The 12,454-nt window shown below is 46.0% G+C and overlaps 2 protein-coding genes across 4 annotated transcripts in view; one reads left to right on the forward strand and one right to left on the reverse strand.

The window, feature by feature from the left end:
• The first annotated feature begins 412 nt into the window (after positions 1-412).
• Positions 413-5,006, forward strand: mpl (MPL proto-oncogene, thrombopoietin receptor). 2 transcript variants are annotated; one of them, XM_057038988.1, is made up of 12 exons: positions 413-595; positions 716-836; positions 928-1,097; positions 1,290-1,447; positions 1,540-1,684; positions 1,780-1,894; positions 2,014-2,183; positions 2,357-2,499; positions 2,751-2,910; positions 2,984-3,074; positions 3,204-3,291; positions 3,445-5,006. In XM_057038988.1, exons 1-12 carry the CDS (start codon positions 448-450, stop codon positions 3,913-3,915), a joined length of 1,980 nt encoding a protein of 659 aa, XP_056894968.1. In that variant the 5' UTR covers positions 413-447; the 3' UTR covers positions 3,916-5,006. The 2 variants fall into 2 exon arrangements, with proteins under 2 accessions (XP_056894968.1, XP_056894969.1); XM_057038989.1 differs by having other exon boundaries at positions 414-595; positions 2,993-3,074.
• Positions 5,007-5,454: 448 nt separating this feature from the next.
• Positions 5,455-12,454, reverse strand: part of ddah1 (dimethylarginine dimethylaminohydrolase 1) — a 41,651-nt gene continuing 34,651 nt past the window's right edge. Inside the window, exons 5-7 of one of the 2 annotated variants that reach the window (XM_057038994.1) lie at positions 12,328-12,447; positions 8,263-8,406; positions 5,455-6,921 (exon numbers count right to left, since the gene is read on the reverse strand). In XM_057038994.1, coding sequence (XP_056894974.1) covers positions 6,805-6,921; positions 8,263-8,406; positions 12,328-12,447 — 381 coding nt within the window. In that variant the 3' untranslated portion in view covers positions 5,455-6,804. The remainder of the gene's footprint in view (positions 6,922-8,262; positions 8,407-12,327; positions 12,448-12,454) is intronic. The other variant, XM_057038995.1, reaches the window with a different exon arrangement.

Genomic DNA, 12,454 nt, shown 5'->3' on the forward strand with positions numbered 1-12,454 from the left:
TGCAACACTTGTTTGGATACTTATTTCCTGTCAGCGCTGTTAATAGTAACGACTTAAATGAATAGAAACCCTCTTAGAATCATCGAGGGGGGTTTACGGGGCTTGGCTTTAAATCAATGTAGCAGATGTTGTTGCAAATTGTGTTTCAGTCACAAACTTTAGTTTCATTCTGGTCGCCGGGGAGACCCAAAAGACAAACAAAAATGGGAGGAATTAAAGCTTAAAAACCATCTTTAAAGACAGTAAAATCGGGTCTCCGCAGCTTTCAAACATTCGTCCCTTTGTTCATATTTGCCAGGTAGTTTGAGCCAAAACAGTTTCATTACTTCCTCACTGTTCCCGCGCGTCCCTCACACCACTCAGCAGACTGGTCCAGCCCCTCCAGTGCTGCTCGAAGCCCTCCCACTAAAAACAGGACACCAGTCATCGTAAACACAGAAAGAGAGAATGTTGGCCCAGTGCAAGTCATTAACGCGTCCATCTGCCATGGAACTCACCTTCAGGTGGGGGATCTCCCTCATAACCTGGTGGATTTTAGTCTGCTGTGTATCCCAGATTCCTCACACATTCGGGACCTTTAACATAACTAAAGAGGGTAAGCAATGAAAACTGCAACTACTGGATCAGATGTATGTTACAAGTGTTTTCTTTAAGAAGGTCAGGTGAGCTGTTAAAAATCCAAATATAAAGGTATATATATGGTGTTTGCGTGCAGATCGTCTGCTCTTAAAGGACGAGGAGAATCCCAAGTGTTTCACGCGCACGCTGCATGATTTCACCTGCTTCTTTGAGACGCCAGACAACGGGACCTATGATCTGTTCTACAGGGTCAGCGGGTATGTGCGGCGAGGCTGCACGTGTGCATGGAGCCGCCTGACAGGGCGCCAGATTATTGAAACTGTGCTTTTCCCCCCCGTGACCTCGCAGGACCAAAAGGTGTGAACTGTTTGTGCAGGCGACCGAAGAGGGAACGTTCCTCCACGTCTGCTCATTTCCTGCCGTGGACGTTCTCTTGTACGTGGAAATGCAGCTGGAGGTTGTGGAGCGCAGCACTGACACCCACCTGTACTCACGGACCGTCTGTGTGGAAGATCACCGTGAGAAATGTTCTTCTCAGATCCAACACTCTCAACATATTTTACACTTCACATTTTCTATGTAGCAGATGTTGCCATAGCAAACGGTGGCTCCTGTTTAGGTTTGTCGGAGGTAGAAAAATAGATCCGAGTGTCCTCTGGGTCTTTATTTGTCCTCTGATCCATCCATCTGAGGCCCTCTCCTGTCTTTAGTGCTCCTGGACCCCCCCTACAATGTGTCTATGGACCACAACGGTGAACCAGGCCAGTTGCAGGTGTCGTGGAAATGTGACGCTCCAAAATTCTTTGAAGATGATATGATGTTTATGATCCGGTATACCTCGACGAGCCTGGGGCAGAAAATACAAGAGGTACTGTTGTCCTTAACGCCATCATCTGACTGTAGAACATCAACACTGGCTTCAGCCGATGGCAGAGGATCAAACTAGTCTTCTCCCAACAGGCAAAGGACGGGGGCATACTAGGCTCTGTGGTTCCAGGAGAGGTGACTGAGGTCCAGCTCAGAGCCAAATGTGCCTCAAACCCAGCTGCAGGTCCCTGGAGCAGATGGTCCAAACCGGTGCGAGCGATGGTTCCTCAGAGTTCAGGTAGAAACAGGAGAAGAGAACATATGTAACCCAGCAGCTGGCCACGGGGCCCTTCACAGATGTGATGGTTTAAATGTGTTGGGTTTGTTGTTCAGGTGATATTTCACTGATGTGCTTCACCTCTGACCTGCACAACATCACCTGCATGTGGAACACGACCAGATACGGGCCAGACAATGACTTCACACTTTTCTACAAGACGAGTCCGGGGTACATTATTTATCACTTAAGCCCTTCCTAAATGGGACAATAAATGCATGAACCCATTAACCTTTAGATGGGTCACACCCTCCTGATCACAGAACTTCTGCTGCTCTGGTTTCTCACAGTGACGGTTCGAGCTGGTCCGACTGGGCAGAGTGTCTGACCGAGGAGAGCCTGACCGACCTCTGCCGCTTCCAGGGACACCAGTCCTCGAGATTCAGGGTTAAGCTCTGCAGCGATCCATCTCCGCTCAGCAGAACCTTTTACACACCAACGTTCACCATGTACCAGAGCAGTAAGACAGTTTGAGTCCTTTCCTGGATGTCAGTATTTTATTTTGGCTTTACTTGTTAAATAATTATAGATTTTTAACAGAACTAGTGACATATTTCCACTACTATTGTCAATAAATGGGACTGAGCCTTTGCATGTGCACTTTACTTCAAATATTCTGTTTTCTTTTGAAAGTCAGGACAACTCCACCAAGTCATCTAAACAGGTGGTGGAGGAGAAACAAGCTGTGCCTGAAATGGGATGCTCCGCTCCCCATTTTGTTTGCTCACCTGCAATATGAAGTCTGTTACCAAATCAGGGAGACAAATGCATGGATGGTGAGAGGACATTCATGGACAATTGGACATTTTATTTTGTTTTTTCAGGGTTAATGTATACGATTGTCATTCTCTGACATACCAAAAGAGGGCGTAGTTGTGTAATCCTAATACGACTTTAACGTAATTTACTAGACATGACCCATATTTTTTTCAAATATTGGGTCTTAAAACATTTGTTTAAAACGAATTGATCGCAGTTTTAAAAAAAAATGAAAATAACATTGAAAAATGACACTTTCTGTCCACAGATAGTATCCGTAGAGGGTCCTGAAACCAGCACTTGTGTAAAACTTCCACTGGGCAGCCACTACAGTGCTAAGATCAGAGCTAAACCAACTGGAAACATCTACTCTGGTGACTGGAGTGACTGGTCAGAGGTAGTTACTGGTGACACCCCCGCCAACAAAAGTGGGTACACTCAAAACAGCGGTGTTGTGTCCATGACTGCGAGTTAAATCATTCCATTTCTATCTAACGAGAGGTCTTCCAGGCACATTTCTACTGCTGTGTATCCCCATCTCCATGCTGATGATCACCGTCATCGCCGTTGCTTTGTTTCCTAAGTACTTGAGGTGAGAATCAAGCTCTTCTCAGCATTACACAGTGAAGACCCTGAATGTGCCATTTGAGGTTTAACTTTTCAAAATCTATGTAAATTCAAAATCTATGTACATTAATTTTTTTTGTATGTATATTTCTAGTAAACTCAAGCTGTACTTTTGGCCTCCAGTGCCCAACCTTGATAAGGTTCTTCAGGGGTATCTGGTAGAAATGAATGGACAGGGATGGGTAAATCATTTTATATTAATACCCCAAACATTCTGCTAAATGCAGCTTTGCACGTATAGATTGCAAAAGTTTTGATTTTTGGAGACATAGACCATAAAATAAACCCACCAAATCAACCAGCACATGTTTATCAATGGCGTGTTCACCCCACAGAACCTCCCAGTAACGGCAAAGCCGTGTCTCGAGGAGATCGCTCCATCTTTTTTGGAGATAATGTCTGACGAAGAGGTGCTCGGTTCAGACAAGCCTGAGAGATCCACCCAGCTGCTGCCTGCTGAGCAGAAGCTGCCCCACCCCGGACCACCAGATGAACCCCCCGATGGCGAAGAGTACCCAGGCTATGTGATGCTGAGGAAAGGAACACTCATCCACTGCCCCAAAGCGAACATGTACATCCACAACAGCACGTGTGAGAGCGAGAGGCCGAATGTGACAAACAAGTCCGTGCAAACGTGCACCGATGGCTCTGACTGTGCTCTGCTCTGCTCAGGTAACGACTTTATCAACCAGTCGTATTTCCCTCAGGCAGAATCTGCACATGGGTTCAAGTGTAGGATTACAGCCATCCGCCAGTCTAGTAATCTCTACACGAATTTACCCCGCAGCTCAAAATCACCCATCTAATCATACTTTACGTGCACGCGTGCAGCTTCTCGATACAGTATAAACACTTCTTCCTGACACAAGTCACGTGTAAAGCACATCCTAACTTACAGAATCTGTGGTTGAGGGGGGAAGCGCTGGTTGACGTGAGAGCAAATGTTTGAAGGCAATTGAGTTGGAAGTGTGCAGAAAATCAAGAGAAGACAGACAGGAGGGCGAAATTAGATCGATGGAAGACGATGGGAGCACGAGAGAGGAGAATTATGAACTCACTGCACGCCAGAACGGCCACACAACCTGGTTTCGGTGAGACGCAGCTGAATCAAAGCGAGGGCAACACGGGAGAGAAGAGGAACCTGGTACATGGAGGAGAAACAAACAAGCCGGGAGGCGAGACTGTGAAAATTAGGGAGAATGAATGGATCTGGTGATCTTTTCTTTTCTAACTGGAGGGCTTGTAATGTATCCGTTTTAGTGTTGAACTACAGAGGTGAAAAATGTTATCTGATGTTTTTAAGGCTCACGCTGTCTTTTTTTTTATTTTTCATATTCTAAACTGCACTCATGCCAGTCAGTCTGAACCATATAACCTGCAGACTGGAGCAGACATGCTAATATCTGCATTTATGGATGATAAAAATCCTTCTGGGCAAATCTGCATGATCACTGAACACTTTATACTTTAGCTATAGTCCACAAATTACGTAAAAGTCATTGTTTACGTACCAAAATAAGTCATCATTGATGAAGGTCGAGAGTCCGATTGATAGACCAGCTGCTGTTGTGATGCCGTTTACGTCCACAAGAGGGCGCAGTCTGACTGATGTGTGACTGCTCCACTTATCGGTTTCCTCTGGAATCCTTTATCTTGTTCCGTGGCGACTAATAAAATTTGGCAGTCACGATGAAAATAATTATCTTGAACAAACTGAACCGCATAAATAACTTCTTGGAAATACGGTAACACAAACACTGCATTGTACAGAAGAGTAGAATGTTTGTCTTAAATTATCTGTGAGTCTTTACAAGCTTTTTCTTTCTTTTTTCCACAATTTACAAATGATATATATGCTCTGGTGTTTTCATGTAAATTAAATGGCGCTACATTTCAAGTTCGTTGTTAGGTTTTATTTTCTTGCTATTTGGTTTCAGCTTAAGTCAATTTGTGTATTTCCTCATTTGACGGTGAGAAAAGCGAGTTGGAAATTCCTCTCAAAATGTACAGGAACCTTATAAACAGAGATAACATTTGAATATTCCCGGTCTATTATTTTTAAAGTCCCGAAAATATTTCAGTGACTGTTGCTGCAGGGATAAGACGCCCGATTCACGTCTTAGCGCTTTTCTGTCACTAGGTGGCAGCAGAGATCAACAGGAAGAACCAATTCTCCTTCAAAGTAAAAGTCGAAGGGAGAGAGATGATAGTCCCTCACTGAAATAATAAAACAGGGTTTGTTTCACAGTTTTTGAGATGAGGAGATGAGGATTTATGAAATGGTTACCTCTATATGGTGGGGGTTATTTATTTTATTTTTTTTAAGTAATCACATCACAGTTGGATGAAGATTATTAATTTATTACAGTGGTTCAAAGTATCAATTCAAGGTGACTTAAAGCATTATTACTCACAATGTAAAAGCAACATTTTAAAAGTGAGTTTTTCCTGCCACTGATACTTGCTCAAGGGTCAGACTCTGGGTTCCTGTAAAGCTCCTGGATACAAATAAAACTGAATTGAACTATAGTAAGGGTGCAGGAAAACTCAGAAGCCCGAGTCAGAAACACATTCAGTGAGCACTTGGATGAGTAAGGAAATGAATAAAAACAAGGTTTCATATGAGTTGGCAGACATTTTTCTGAGCGGTTACTCACGCGCAGCCGTGCCAGGCAAACAGTATTCAGCTTTTAAATCCCAGACGTGCTCTGGTCTACTGGGAAATTGAAGGACAAATTTAGATGAATTATATTACTTTCCCAAAATCGAATGGTTGATTTGCACTAATCAGACTGTACATTGTGCCACGACTGGCTCAGCCTACCGGAGTGACTGTAGAACTGGAGCCACTGCAACGCTGCTAGCGCCCAGCCAGTGAAATACACTACTAGCGTCACACTTTTAACTGCAGGTCATCACATCTTCGGTGTCGGCCAGACCGTGTGATATCATGGCCGTAAATGATCCGGCTCTCTTGTCTATGAGGCAACAGCGGTGAGACGGTCAAAAGAAAAGGTTGAAGAGACTCAGTGTTTACTGGTGGACTCGCTTCTCCTCCCAACAGGAATTCTTTCCATGCTCCATCATCGCTGCCCGTTTACCCACACAAACGTGCACGGAGAGGGCTTGAATCACCTCCTGATGTCATTTCCTCAACTTTCTCTCATGATCACTCCGAGGAACAACACGTTTTCAGATGTGAGCGGCTCGACGGCGTGCGCTAGATGGTCCGTGCACAGTTAACATCACTTATGTCAACGGGCCTAAAAGATGAAGCGAGGAGCAACGTGGATCCAGCTCCTGAAATCCTCTGATCTAACACAGCCGCATTCATTTGGTCCATTTTTAGAAGCTGAAAAACTGTCATGACAACGCAGAAAATCCCGCGTGTCACCTGCTCGCTGCAGGCACGGCTGGCATGAGTAAATATGTTTAAGAATAAACCACTGGGTAGTAAACACTGGTAGTAAAACACTGGGATGTGCAGTACAGTCAGTTGCAAGTATTAGTCAGCACTAGTAATGACACTTAAGAGCACCTCAGGTTTTAGTGGCAGAACACACTCATCTGGTTCTAGTGTTAAGACTTATGTTACAATCAAAAGTTTTATATTATCTAGGGGAAAGAACGGAAAAGAAATGCTTGAATCTAAAGAAGGATGCTGATTTAGAGAGGATGAAGGGCCTTTCTTCTTTTCAGATGTTGGCCCTCTTATTAATGAGCACGCTGCAGCAGGTGAGGGCTCCGTCCACTTTGGCCTTCTCCACGTCTGTTACCGGGATCAGCATGTAGTCCTTAAGTTTCTCAAAAACCTGCAGGAAAAGCAGTCGTCACCTTCCAAAACTTTAATGCAAAACCACCGGTTGATATTCTAAGGACCTTTTAACCATTTCTGCTGTTTTGATAGGTTCAAAGTGCAAAAATGCCTTTTCAGAAGTCAATGTGCGACTCCGCGCTTGTGTTCTGATGTGAGTCTGAAGTTGAAGCTGTCCAAAACACTCCGGATCAGAGCGTCGGCTCAGGGAAGGTGGCGCTTTTGTGCAACGTCCCTCAGAACAATATTAAACCTCCCTGCTGGTTGTGGCATCTCCATCTCCAAAGAGACTCTCTTTCTGAACATTTCCAGCTGAGTTCTCATTAACGTGGGTTCAGATTTATATGTTGGGTTGGACGGCGACATGGTCCCACACTGCGGGGGCTTCTATTTTTCATCAGACTAACCAGTTCAGATGTCCTGCCTCCACCCTCCCAGACCCCACCAATCCTCTCTCACGACCCGCCCGGCCTTTGTTACTGTGGTACTCTTATGTAACTTTGCAAGCAACCTAAAAATAGACCGGAGATTAGAGCAGACACTGTTTGGAGTTAGAAAGCAGCAGAATTCTTACAAAATGCGTCTGTGATTCTGCCGGATATTCACTCGGGAAACGACCACAAAGTGAGACATCACAACCGCTCCCTGCTGACCCAGCGCTGTTGAGGTTTGCACATTTCCAAGCTGCTGTGTACGATGTGAGCCTCCAAAACGGGGGGGGTTTGAACACAGCTAGGCCCATTTCTCGGCCTCACAAAAACAGGAAGCATGAATTCTACAAAAACAAATTTGTATCATGCTCCGGTTGAGTCCTCTCAGCCCACTAAACCCGCTTATTTGAACTCACATCCAAGGATGCATCCTTTTGCAGATCCTTCCTTATAAAAATAGCCAGCAGAGGTTGAGGTCTGAACCACACGGCACAATTTGAGGTCTGAGCACTGTCACGGCGGATCGTAGGGTCCTTTTGGCTGCGTATGGATCCAGAGACCCTCCAGAGAATATGAATAACACTGCTGATGCTGCAAGTCAGGAACCAGCCGCGGCTGATGTCACATTAGAGCGATAATGTCGTACTTTGTCGTGACGAGTTAATCAGTTCTGACTTTAAAATAACTAAATTTCTGGTTTAAGCTTGTATGCGAGGGCCGGGTAGAAAAGTACTTCAGCACAGCAGCGGACTGGCGGCCAACATAGACAAGTGCTCTTTAAAGCTTAACCACTAAACCAGTGTCACTTTACTGGTAGTGATTTTTCCTCTCATAACCTCAGGATTGCAAATTAACGTGTGACTCATGCGGGGATCAGGCCGAGCTCCACGAAGCGAGCCCAGCGTTACCTTTGCACTCTCTGGAAACTCTTCTGCACCGCGGTGCAACAGCACGGGCCCCTTGTTGGGCAGGTTCATGTAGATGCAGTTGGCGGCGAGGTCGTCGGGCACGGTCAGTTTGTCGTAACGGTGGTCGCTCATCTGCTGCATGATCTGCAGAGACGGGAAACAGACACTCGTGTACACCAGGACGCCCACGTGACTTTCAGAGACATAAAAAGGGAGTTTTGTGCACCCCTCAAGATGCCGTTTACGTGCACGGACACCACAGCGAAGTCAGTTCCAGGTTTTTTTCTGCAGACCAAACCATTCTGGGGTTTGGGAGGGTGGGGGTTAATGAAGAACGCAGGAGCAGAGAAGCATTCTTCCCCGACAGATGTCATCTTATTTATGTAATCCAAAGTTAGGTTGACGGTGTGTGTGTGTGTGTGTGTGTGGGGGGGGGGGGGGTGAAGGCCGAGGAGACACCCGTGCTGCCAAGTGGAAGTCGTGGTGAGGATGTTATGACCAGGGATACTCTTCATGTTTACGAGCAGAACACCTGGGGACGGACACCGAGGAGACCAGGAGGTGTGTGTGTGTGTGTGTGTGTGTGTGTGTGTGTGTGTGTGTGTGTGTGGAACGTTAGTGGCTCATTCAGCTATTGTTTTTCATGCTTCTTCCTTTTCCCACAGAGTTGAGGTTGAATGTTGCCGACGTGCCAACATAAAAAGCCATTATGAAGCTCCTCCAACTCACCGATTCCACTTCTGGGCATCTCCACAGCAGCCAAACTGCATCATCTGGCTCACAAGTGCAGCTGTGAGGGAAAACTGTGGACCGACAGAACAATGAGCTTGGTGGCGGCGGCAGATGACGCAGTTTCACTTCCGTCTGCACAAGGCTACTACAGCGGGGAACACCGGGGCGTTTCCTTTGGTTAACTGTTCATTGGACTAAAAGAACAGTTGGAATCGATCACGATTGCTGCAACGTGAAAACCAGAGTCAGGGACTCGCTAAAAAAATCTCTGTTTCCTTCCCATCGAGCCCAAACAAAGTGCTGAGCTGAGTAGTATGCTGCAATGATGAACATAGAGATGTTTCTAAAATCTTGTTTATCCTCTAAACCCAAAGGAACATTTAGCTCCCCAGGTTTAAAGAAACAACCTTGGGGATTATTGAGGAACAGCGGTGGGACTCCGGCTGCTGTCAGCACAGCAGAACAAACCTAAAAAAACAATTACCGAGGCCAGCGAGTGACTTATGATGCAAATAAATGTGATTAGGAGCCGCAGGGTGGAGTTCCTATGGCGCGGCTGTCTATAGGATTGTACAGTATATATGTAACCAATGATGACGCACTCCCTGGACCCTTGTGGGTGTGGAGGATGACTGCAACCAGCCTGACTGTGTGTCTCAGTAGGGGGAAGAATAAGTGCTGCGCCCGACACAAAAACTTATTTTCGGAAATAAGAAAATATAATAATAATCCTGCTGCATGTTTAAGGGCTTAATTCATAGAAGATCTTTGGAAAAATGATGGAACCGTCATCCACTCACATATGAGACATGACGTCGCCTCATCTCCTGGTGTTGATGGTTTCATTTATAGTCAACTTTAGGCTCCAACGCTTGAGTTAAATCCCACCAAACTTCCTTCTGGACGGCGGCTGTGGTCCAGCTAATCCACAAACCGGTAACCTGGCAGCAGAGCACTCCAGTAAACTAAATGTTTACTGGAAGGTAATAAAACTCCCCCCCAGGATGGTGACATTATTGAGCAGAAACACGTTCACAATTGAACTGACCAGACACACAACTGCAGTTTACAGGATCAGACACGGTAACATCGGAGCCATCAGCATAACCTGGCTCCCCGTCTGAATATTTATACTGCAGTAATCTGCCCCGAGGAGGCCTTAAAAAGCTTTACAATGCTCCTTTTGAGTCTGGAACAACAGCAGTATGCGCAGAAAAATAAAAAAAAACACCACTTGAGGCCGCATCCAACTCCAGAGGGCACGTGAACCCTGAAATTGATTCCATTCATACGTAAAAGCTCCTTGACACAGATTTCTTTGGGAAACATAACTGGTCCACATGAGTGTTTACGGCTGCAGCCTTCAACACAGGAGTGGAAGGTGGGAAGGATTAAAGTAGGAACGGTAGAAGCCAGAAAACTGTCCTCCATTAAGGAATAAACAAGATAAAAAAGAAAATCTGATGTAATTCTCAGTCTCTGATATGGTATCAGCTTGGCTGAATATACAGCTGACTCAGTAACCGTCAACATGACTGGGGAGGAAATCTACTGCCATATATGGGCTTCTTCCTGACAACATTCCAGCTTTTTTAGCAACCCTGGCTTTGACTCCATAAATGTCAACTAGTGTATCTAAGCAACTATTGTGTGTGTGTGTGTGTGTGTGTTGCTTTGAACACGCTGTGTTTGAGATTTTCAGGCAGGTTAATCACCATCTCCAAAGACTATTTTTTAACCCTCCAACAGACTCAATTTATGAATCAAAAGACAGGCAAAGTAAACATTTGTAATCAAAGTTTAGCCCAGCCAAGTCAGGCTAACTCTTCAGTCACCGCTCACCTCGCTATCTATAGAACTCAAGTGTGCCACAGTCCTGAAGGTGAAGCTTAAAGCCCGACCGGCGGTGAAGAATGACCTCATGACTCAAACGGGGCTGACTGGGTGCTGCAGCCCCCGACGGAGGCGGTATTTTGGGGACGATGACTTCATGACTGCAGTTTGGTGGCGAGGGCAGCAGATGGATGACAAATCCCTTCGGTACGCACGTTTCCTCCGCCTCTGCACATCACACTGAGATAATAGGAATCACGTCCAAAATAAATGTCGCCTGAATCTCCATTTTTCATACAGTAACAACTAAAGCCTCAAATGGAATTAGGCAGGCCCCAACTTTAATTAGAACAAAGTGTCTTTGTTTGAGGCGTTACAGACAAGGAGCCTCGCTGCCATAGCAGCTGCATCCACATCCCAAAACAAGCACTCTGAATTTGGTAAAACAGAATTCATGAGATCACACTCTCCCAGCAAAAGGAACATTACCTAATTACAAATCCAGGGTCATGAAAAATGCTTTAAAACAGGAGCTAATTGCTCCAAGAGAGGGTGATGTAAGCCATAATTAGCAAGAGAACGGTGCTGTTGTTGGGCCTCGCCATCAGCCACTCCTTCCACCAGTAGCTAATGACCAGGGTGGTCCAACGGGCCGGAATCTTAAGGAGGCGGTGTTGGAATATGAAACCAATTAGCAGCTGTGTATATTCGCTGATTGTGGAGCTCCTGATTACGCTTGAGCGAAGCAAACTTGAAAGATGTCCCAACAAGTCCAACCTTGTGCTGATCTCAAGCACTTTACCTCATTACATGAATTAGAGGAGCCTTGGGAAGGGCGGGGGCGGCGCCACTCTCGGAGGCCCGCGTTAAAAGCTAAGTGTAAGGGTTTGCATGCAAATCCTCACTGTTATGCAATTACCCATCCGGCAGATACGTCATGGAGAAATCCGCCATATTTCAGGCGTGCGTGCTGTTCGCGCAGGTTTGTTACATGTGGCTGTCTGGGAATGTTCGTGATCAGGCTGATGCATGAAACGGCCCAATCCGTCTCTGTCAGGGCATAAATGGCCTCTTCTTCATAATCAACCCATCAGCATTCCCTGGGTTTTGTTTCCTTTGGGGAAGGGGGGTGGGGGTGGGGGGCTGATCGATGCTGAAGCCCTTCGTAAATAATGAGCTGTTTAATGGGAGGACAAGGGCAACACGAGCGCCAGGGCCAATCCCCGCAGATTAGCCGAGAATATGAATGAATGAGCAGGGGTTTAGGTGACAGGTGGGTTCAACGTGCATGTTCTGAGGTGTTGTTCTCACTGAAGGGAAGGAGGGAGGGAAGCGCTGATCAGTCCGTAAAGAGGAAAAGGAAAAGAAAATCAGCTGCGTAAGTGTGCGTCACAGTTTTGCATTCAATCAGCGGTTTCCATGACTACTGCCAGGGGGCAGAAAAGCATCTGGATGTTTTTTTGTTAACTGCACAAACAGCACACATAAACAAAAGCATACTTTGAGGGCTCTCTGCGCCGGTTCACTGGCGCCGATGACAATGAGGCCCGGGCCTCCCATGCTGCAGAAACTTTTCAGATGCAGCCCTTCCAGCACCGGCACGGTCGACACGGCATAGTCCTGCAAC

Source organism: Takifugu flavidus, chromosome 7 (genome assembly GCF_003711565.1).
Source record: "Takifugu flavidus isolate HTHZ2018 chromosome 7, ASM371156v2, whole genome shotgun sequence".
In the NCBI taxonomy this organism is placed as follows: Eukaryota; Metazoa; Chordata; class Actinopteri; order Tetraodontiformes; family Tetraodontidae; genus Takifugu; species Takifugu flavidus.